This window comes from Haplochromis burtoni, unplaced genomic scaffold (genome assembly GCF_018398535.1).
Source record: "Haplochromis burtoni strain Fernald_Lab_line unplaced genomic scaffold, NCSU_Asbu1 Contig_131, whole genome shotgun sequence".
NCBI lineage: Eukaryota > Metazoa > Chordata > Actinopteri > Cichliformes > Cichlidae > Haplochromis > Haplochromis burtoni.
Window position 1 is genome coordinate 673,142 of NW_024582492.1, and position 9,518 is coordinate 682,659.

The 9,518-nt window shown below is 38.8% G+C and overlaps 1 protein-coding gene across 5 annotated transcripts in view; it reads left to right on the plus strand.

Moving 5' to 3' along the window:
• The window catches only part of cacna2d1a (calcium channel, voltage-dependent, alpha 2/delta subunit 1a), a 100,095-nt gene that overhangs the window by 75,064 nt on the left and 15,513 nt on the right, over positions 1 to 9,518 (plus strand). For all 5 annotated transcript variants that reach the window (XM_005930258.2, XM_005930260.2, XM_005930261.2 and 2 more), the window contains 8 exons: positions 1,165 to 1,249; positions 1,400 to 1,462; positions 3,411 to 3,520; positions 4,957 to 5,031; positions 5,421 to 5,488; positions 5,591 to 5,629; positions 5,715 to 5,786; positions 8,730 to 8,882. In XM_005930258.2, coding sequence (XP_005930320.1) covers positions 1,165 to 1,249; positions 1,400 to 1,462; positions 3,411 to 3,520; positions 4,957 to 5,031; positions 5,421 to 5,488; positions 5,591 to 5,629; positions 5,715 to 5,786; positions 8,730 to 8,882 — 665 coding nt within the window. The remainder of the gene's footprint in view (positions 1 to 1,164; positions 1,250 to 1,399; positions 1,463 to 3,410; positions 3,521 to 4,956; positions 5,032 to 5,420; positions 5,489 to 5,590; positions 5,630 to 5,714; positions 5,787 to 8,729; positions 8,883 to 9,518) is intronic.

Genomic DNA, 9,518 nt, shown 5'->3' on the forward strand with positions numbered 1-9,518 from the left:
TGAGTAAACCAAAAGGTCCCCTGATATTTATAAAAGCTCCTATATTGTGTTCCTTGGTATAATTTGATGGTGTGCATTTAATAACTTACTTCAAACATCTCAACAGGATCAATCCAATAAAACTTTTCACCCAATTGAAATATTACTTTCACCATTATTAGCTGCCAGTTTAATGGAGTCCATAGAGAGCAGAGAAGGAGAGAGAGAGGAGGCCCATGTGAACTGTTGGGGGTTTGAGCATCGTTACACGCTTTACTTGGTTAAGCCACTGCAGTGGCGAAGAAGTTGAAGTACATTAGGAATTCCTGGGCTGCCTCCAATAAAGAATCTCTAATGAAAAACACTGCACAGAGAGGGAAGGTGGAGTAGGAGGGAAATAAAGTGTTACACCAGCTGTTTTCTCTGATGTGTGTGTGGTGTGTCATAAAGGTTGGAGGAGGTGGAGGGGGTGCACCGACGAGCCTCGATGTTAATGGACTGAAGAGGGTCGCCTGTGGGTTCAAAGAGGCGGGCATAGCAACAAAAAAAAGAAATGGACGAGCAGCTTGTATCATATGTTACCTTTGTCATGTGGTTTTTCACAGAAGACTGCAAAATGGTTTTTTTTGGTAACACCTGTGCTACCCTACCACCTACCCCAGAGAAGGAGGCGTGTGCATGAAAATGCGTGTTTCATTCCTACAGTGCTTTAATACTTTTTATCTGTTTCTGATTTTAAGACGCTCTTTTCTTCAAAGAGTAATATTTGTTCTGAAAATTTTCATTTGTGACGTTGCTTCAGCTTCATTCTTTCAGATTTGTTTCCATTTGGATCTTTTTAGGTGTTTGTGATTTTGGTAATATCTCAGTTTAATCTTGTTCCCTTCTCTCAGTTAGTGATTTGGTTCTGGATACATAAAATGTGATGCAAATGTTAAAATATTTCCAAGCATGTTTTTGTTTCTGACAGTATTTCTGTTTTTCTCACAGCAGAGTTTGTGTTTACTCTCTATTAATGCTCCACAGTTTTCTTTTGTTTTTATTCCACATAATTTTCTAAAGTGCAACATCAGCTTATTGAGATGAGACATTTTAAGACTGATGCCTAACAGAAGTCTACCGACTCACTCGCATATTATTCCAAAGGTAAAATACTGAGGCTCAAAATTCTGTTTTGCTGTTTAGGCAATGTGGATTTGGTGAACCGATTGCTCCTCGATGCTGGCATCACCTCCGATCTAATCAAGATATGGAAAGAAAACGATCCGATGTAAGTGAAGCACCGGTATTTGGTAAAGAATGACCAGGTGGAAAAAATTGAACACAGGTGGTTCAAGTATTTCAGTTAATGTCAAAGATAAAGCACATTCCAGTTTTTGTAACGGTATGCTTTACAGCTTTATTTTACTCTGCTTGTCAGAAACGGTGTCATGTCCAGATATGTTGCGACTGAAGGAGGGATCACACGAGTCTACCCCACAAGGTATTTCTTAGATGATCAAGGGCAGGGTTGATTTAGGATCATGGGAAGAAACATGTAGTATGTTTAGGATTATCTGATAAAGTATTATGATGTGGTCTGCTTATAGAGCACCAACTTACCAATGTAGTGCTTGATTTTTAGTGGTTATGGCATAAAGTCAGATTTGTTATGTATGTTTGGATATAAATGTATATCCATTTACTGCTGTATGTCAGTGGGTGATGGTGGTATAAGATGAGGAAAGTGGCCCATTGGACCTTATACTTTGGTCCCTAGGTGCTTGACCCAGCTTCTCCTGGGGATTGCCAAGGCTTTCCCAGGCCAGATTTGATATTTAGTTCCTCCAGCAAGTTCTGGGGTTTCCCTGGGGATCCTACCAGCAAAACATGTCTAGAATACCTCTACATAGAAGCATTCCAGCCATCTTAACTGGTCCTTTTCTGTGAGAAAGTCCAGCTACAGTATTCTGCCCCTCCTCTATCTACCTAAACTTCTAGAGTTATCCCACAGAAAAGTCAATATCCAGTTAGTTCATACACCTTAAGTAAAGGTCGAGCAATAGCTTGACAAATAAATTTAGAACTTTGTCTCCATCCCTATATCGCTCCTATCAACGATAGTGGAGACCATGTCAAAAAAGTGGCATCTTACTGTATAAGTCATGTGACTAGAACTCAACATCCCGTCTGTTGCTCAGGATACGATGGAGATCATGAAACTGCTGTTCACTTTTAAAAAGACTTACTTACATGATTATTAAAATAAGTACACAACAATAATAATAAATAAATATTATTTGTCATGCCACACATGGTATTTGTAATTAATGCATCACTTGTACTTGTTTTGTCCATGTATCATTTTTAAAAAGCTTTTGTACAACCTTTAAAAAGACCTTTTCTGTTTCTTCTCTATCTCCTTGGATAACTTTAGATTCATCTACAAACTTTAATTTTAAATTAATTCCAGTTTATTTGAATCTGCTCTATTTAATTTCTATAGTGTCAATTCTCAACAACAGTTGCTTCAAGATACTTCATTGTAGGGTAAAGAGCTTTTAGAAAATCCCAATAATCAAACAGATGGTGACAGTAGGACGAAAAAAACTCTTCTTCGGTTGGGGATGAGGGGAAACAGAACAGAGAGAGACAGGACAAAAGGTATACTAGAGAGAGTCCAATCTATTTTTTCTCAAGGATTGTTGCTGAAAAATTGTTTGCTTTCATTTAGCACCCTTCAGAGTGATGAGTGATTTATGGGTTGCTTCCCATTCTGGTAAGACCTGTATTTTACTGAATCATTTCAGGTTCAGTTTTAAGGAAGTTTTATTCTTACTTACAGGATAGGGTAAGTCATTGGCAACTCTGGTCTGTGGGGTACCGCAAGGCTCCGTCCTTGGACCACTTCTGATTTCTTTATGCATATTACCCCTGGGACAGGTTATCTGTAGGCACAGTGTTTTCACTGCTATGCAGATGACACAAAGCTTTACATCTCTTTAACACTAAAGGCAGTCATCAAGTTAATTAACTAATTTGATATCCAATATATTGAATGCTAGATGGCACAGAACTTCCTGCAGCTAAACATGGATAAGACAGAAATAATCGCTATCATCTCTTCTTAGCAAATGTTTAAAATTTGTTTTTAATTTACCTGTTTTTTTATTTTCTTCTCACTTTTTAATCTTCTCCTGCTACTAGCATTCCCCTAATACTGTTTCATCTTTATCTCTTCTTTAAATATTTTATTGCTATTTGTTTCCTATCTTGTTTTTGATTTTTGAAAGGTGCTCTATAAACACATTTTATTATTACTGTTATTAAATGTGAGCGTGATAAACAAAGAACTGCAGTTAGAATTAGATCTATAGATATTAGAGTCAAAAATGTGGTCGTGGTAGTATTATATTGGTAATATTTGAATGCACTCGTCTTTATTTTTACAGTAATGGCCTGGACTGGACTGGACAAGCGGAGACGTATGATTTAAGCTTCTACAAGCGAAGTTTGGACAACGATCTGTACATCTTCACTCCAACTGTATTCGAAAATATTTGTGAGTAACAGCTACTCGGTTGTGTCATCACCTAAGAGTTATTCTCTCCCAAAGACAACTTTGGCTAAAATACCCAGAAAGCCTCTTTGAAGATCCAGCTTCCGTTACTACTCCACGTCACTGTGTAAAATATTTGTGCAATGCTGTACAACCTGCAAAGTAAGCTAAAGAATGACTGGCTACAACGCAGTCACCAGGGTGTTCAACACAGTTCAGTGTTCACAAACATATCAGTGTCAAGCTATAAAGAGGCAGACACTGTCTGAGCTCTAAATAATTAGCTGTTAAATCTCTCTATCGGGGGCTTGTGGGAAATAAACCCACAACAAGGCTTGAGCCTTTACCTCAGTTCTCACCTTTGTCTTGACTTTCACCTTCACAGATGACTAAATGATTACAATGTATTGTGATCAGATCTGGTTCTCTTGTGCTCAGATTGTGATTCTAACTTAGAGTCACACTCAGTAACTAACTTATTTTTTCTGAAGTCAAAAGCGCTTCAGTAGTATACAGTGTTTTTATACAGTAAACCATACAGTTGTATGAATGAGTCACTAAAGGAGCATCAAATGGACAGTTTAAAAGAAAGTTGAGTGTAGTGGGTGAGGGGACAGCAGTAACAATTTTGTGAATTGTCTGTGAAGGTTCTCTGTCATCTAGGTCATGATAGTCCAAGGAGCTTGGAAAGAAAAGCGTCTGGACTTCTTTAAGTTGCTTGAAGACATTTCACGTCTCGTCTGAGAAAGTACAACATAGAAGAGCCACCTCGACGGGACAAGACTCGGCAGTCCATCTCCTTCCAAAGGACAAAGGTCACTCTTTCGAGGACACCAATGTTGACATTATGGACAGAGAAGACAGATGGTGTGAAAGAGGAGTGAACAAAGCCATCTATGTCCACTGTGAACGGCCCTCTTTGAACAGAGGCGGTGGTTTACAACACCAACTGTCTGCCATCTATAATCCAGTTCTGAGATCCCTTCCCAGACGCTTTAACGCCCACTCACATCCTGGGCCTTTTGACTTCAGGAAATCACATGATGGGGTGGGGCAAGGTCTCACAATCAGTTCACCCGAAAGCTTGGCTGATTGTGACCCACACCCGTTTTCACACCTTAGCTCGTGTGATTAGGTAGAGGATCATTAGGGGGTCCATGTCCCTCTTGTGGGGACACTCCCACAGGGCTTAAATCTGGGACTCTCCACCATTTGATCATAGAAATGAAGAAGCTTCTCGGATGAGAATTGAAACGTCTTCAAGCAACTTAAAGAAGTCCAGACGCTTTTCTTTCCAAGCTCCTTTGACAGTTTTGTGAATTGTTAATTTGTTTAGTTTGCTAACTTTTAACGATAAAGCCAGTAAATTGTTATTAGCCATAAAATGAAAATGTGCACATACCATTTTCAATGCAGCGTTTCCTTGGTTTTTCTTGTAGCTCAATATGAGGGTTCAGTTCTAGTGAGTAAAGCAGTAAACCTCAAGATTGACGATACCACACTCAAACCAGCTGGTAAGAACACACGTGCACAAATACAAATCACAACCCAATGAGTGTTTACATATTTAAGGCCCATTTCTCATGCTCTATCTTTTATTAAACCGCCTACACATAAACACACTTACGCTTAAAGCGATGCATCTTATTTATAGATCCACACCCTATAGTGTGAACTTCTTTTCCTCCAACAACACTTGCTGCTTCTAATTTAATAGCCACTACGTTTGTCTATTTCTTCTTCCCTCTGCCATAGATACACAAACACACATACACAAACCACACATCAAGTTGTCTAGTTGTCTGTGATCTTTAGCCAAGTTCCATTTTCTGAGTTCAGAGTGGAAAGTTGACACAGAGGTCCGGTATGATCTAGGATGTCTGGCTTTTGTGTTTTAACCCAGTGGTCGGTGTACATTTGGACATAGATATGTGGAGAGAGATCTTCTCCAACACCTCACAGAGAAAAAGTGTGAGTAGATCCTATCTTGATGACATATTCAGCATGTGCGCAATTAGATACATTTTGTCATTCCTATCAGTTTTCATCATTTTGCCCCTTTATGTTTTCAAGTGCAAGGATGAGCTGTGTGGCTGTACGATAGGCGATAAGGTAAGAGGTTCGGGTATGTAGAAAATGTTTTGCTGTTAGTTTTGGATGAAAATCAGCGCTGGTTTAATTATCTGTTTAATTCCAGAATTTAAACTGTTATATTCTGGATGATGGAGGCTTCTTGGTGATGACCAATCAGATTGACCATTTTAATGAGGTGGGCCTCTGGATTTTGTTCTTTTTTTTTCCACTCACACAGCAGTTGAAAATATAGTGATTCTGAGTGCCTGATTTAATGTGACCAGAACTCTGCAGTCCTGCGAAAGCTTAACACCCCATCATTTAGTAGTTTATAGAACCACCTTTGGGAGCATGAACTTGATGTAATCATTTTCTGTATAACTTTATCAGTGTCTCACATCATTGCAGAGGAATTTTAGCTCACTCTTCTTCCTAACATTGTTTAGTTCATTAAGGTTTGCTTGCATTTGTTTGTGCACTACTTTCTTAAGGTCACGCAACAGAATTTCAATTAGGTCGTTTGGAGAATTTGCACTTTGACTGGGCCATGGCAGCATTGTGATTCTTTTCTTTGTTAGTCATTCGTTTGTAGATTTGCTACTATGCTTGGGGTATTTGTCCTGTTGAATGACCAAGTGTCAGCCGAGGTTTAGCTGTTGGACAGATGGCCTCATATTTGACTCTCATATTAGGGTGAATTTGCTCGGACATCCGCTGCTCAGATGATTGTGGAATTATGTTAAAAGCCATTTGAATTCTCCTCATCTGGAAACTGCCACAACTTTGTATCTAATTAGCAGTACCTGGCTACTACCTACCTTGGGAACAGTAAGGGTGTGTTTAGTTTTTCACAGGACATAGAACCCTATAAAAACATAACTTTTCACATGAGTGTATAGATAATGTAACAACTGATCAAATTCTGTTCATGAAATGAAATTGGAGGTTCAAGGTAAGCTGGATTTAAGTTGAAATATTTTGTGTCAAAACAATATTTCTTTCATTTTTCTTGACCTTGAAAGAAATTCTTTTTTTACTGCCAGAGGACTTACATGCTCAAAGTTGAATTGAATTCAACAACCAGTCATTTTACACACAGACTGACCTTTTCCTGGACTCACCTAATGCAGTTTGTCTTTAACTTGCCAGCTTTCTAATACAAAGCCCATAAAATGTTTGAATATCACAACAAATCTTTTGTGAATCTTCAGTAAGCCTAAATTTGCTTTTTTATTACTAAAAAAAAAAACATAACAAGGGAGCCTAATAAAGTTTTCCCATGGCTTCCTATTATTAGCTAATTCAAAAAGCCCAAATACAGAAAATAAATGTTATTGTCCTATTCTAAAGGCTGACACTGGGCCTCTGTTGTCATCTGAGTAAATGCCACCTCAACTCCTTCCCTAATCAGAGTTGGGTGTATGGTGGATAAATCAGTAGCCTCAGCAGTACTAAAAACCCAGTGACCTTGTTTATAAAAGGCAGTGTGCCCTCAGTCATATTTCCTACAGCAATGTTTCTCTCTCTGTGAGCTTCCCCTTTTCTCTCCCTCTTACTATGTCCTTCTCTCCCCAGCTTATTCCTTTGCTCTCTCCAAAACGCCCTCCGGGAGTCTGCAAGCTAGCAGTGCCGGGACTGTTAATTCATTATTTGCGTTATTGCACGTGGAAAGAAAAGAAGGCTCACTTTACCTTTATAGATTAAAAGATTTATATACTCTGCGAATGTTAAGATAAAGAGGAATGAATATATGGAGAACAGCTTGTTAACAGTGACCTGAGCGATTGACTGCATTCATAAAGTACAAACACACAGAGCACTACTTACTGTACACACACCCTCCTGGAAACACTGTTACTTAAACACTTCCATGCACACAGTCATGTGATACCTCTGATATACTGAGGCAAACTACTTCCCCCAAGTAAAAATTTATGGCTGCCCGATGGACTGTGTTAATCAGATTATACCGAAGTCAGTCATCCTGGTTTGAGAGTGATTTGCTGTCTGTTTGTCTTTAAATTCTCTGAACTTTTTTTGCACATGTCTACAGTTTCACGACTTTTTGTTGCACGTGTTTTACTTTGTGTGGGTTTTTTTTTTTTTCAGCAAATTTACAATCACTGACCACTTTATTAGGTACACCTGTTTAACTGCTCAATCTGCCTATCGCATGGCACTAACTTAACACATTTAGGTATGTAGACATGGTGATGATGGCCAGGTTCAAAGCAAACATCAGGCTTCTGTCAGCTGAGAACAAGAGGCTACAGTGAGGCTACAATTAACATAGACTCACTAAAATTGGACAGAAGAAGACATTGCCTATTCAGATGAGTCTTAATTTCTCCTGCAACCATTTGGATAACAGTTCAGAATTTGGCATGAACAACACGAAAGCATGCTGCCTTGTAGGCGGTGGCTGGTAGTGTAATAGTGTGGGCACATATCACGCCCCCCCCCTTAAGTATTATGTCAATGCCATAGCCTACCTTGGCATTGTTGCTGGCCATAATTACATGATGGCTTGATAACATTATCTTTTGATTGCTGGTTCCAACAGGATAACGCACCATGTCACACAGCTCAGATCTTCCATAATGGTTTCTTTAGTGGACTCAAATGTCTTCCACATTCACCAGATAACTGTCGTCAGTGGTGAAATGGAGGATTGGCACCATGGATGTGTAGCCGACAAATCTGCAGCAATTATATATTTCTGTCATGTCGGTATGGACAAACATATCTGAGGAACAGTTCCCACACATCTTTGTATCTTTTCTACAAAAAAAAATAGGTGGTTTTGCAGGCAAAGAGTGTCCAGTTCAGTACTAGCAAGGTGTACCTAATAAATAGTTAGGAAAAAGTATAATGATAAATTCAAATTATCAAGAAGCTTAGGCTCTCTGTAAATGAACAGTCCCAACTACAATATCAATTTTAAAAGTTTAGTAGTTTTGGCTGTGTTCAACCATTTATCTGTGGGCTGTAGGTAGTTTGTGGACCTTGAGGCATGTTTACTACTCATGTATTAGTCATGTAAATTATATGATTTCTTTGTGCAAGTTCTTATTTATTTATTTTTTAATTATAATTATTATTTTGTGCCCTGAATACCTGATCCCTGCTGCAAAACTAGATTGGGAAATTCTTCGGTGAGATCGATCCTTGTATTATGAGAAGCTTGATCAACTCGTCTCTGTACACCAATAAGAGTACGTATAACTACCAGTCGCTCTGTGATCCCAAGAAAGAGGACAAAACATCTGCCGGGTTGCGATCCGTCTACGTGGTAAGTTACATAAGCCAGAGACTATAAACACACGCAAAACCTATCACACAAACTGAGTCACGCATTACTGCACACCTACACGTTCTGATATCCATTAATTTCCCTGCATGAACAGACAGAAGGATAGACGCAAGTAAATATGATGCAATTTGTACTCATACCTGCTTGATGACATGTATGCACACATACACATATACACACGTCACTCTAAAGGGAGCCATACATCTGGATAGTGCAGACAGTAGGGAAAGCAGAGGGAATGGTGAAAGCATGGCTAAAGTGGATGTTTCAGAGTAAAAGATTGCTTGGCTAACACATCAAGCAATGTACAAGCTGGCACTTTTTTTTGTCACTTACAAAAAGTGCAACTTCCAGTGGAATGATGTAAATTATCTGCCGATTTTACAGTAACACTGATGCTTTCCCTTGATGTTAAAATGTTTCCTTCATAGGAAGAGGCAATAAGCCGAAACTTAATAGAGGTATTTGTATTTGTAAAAATTTCAAATCATTTACTATACAAACAAAACTGTCATTTCCCAGCTGTTACCACATATTTGTACATGGTCTAGTGACCAAGGTGAGATGAAAGACGCAGATATCTTCTGATCAAAGATTCTGTCAGCAACCAGTGTA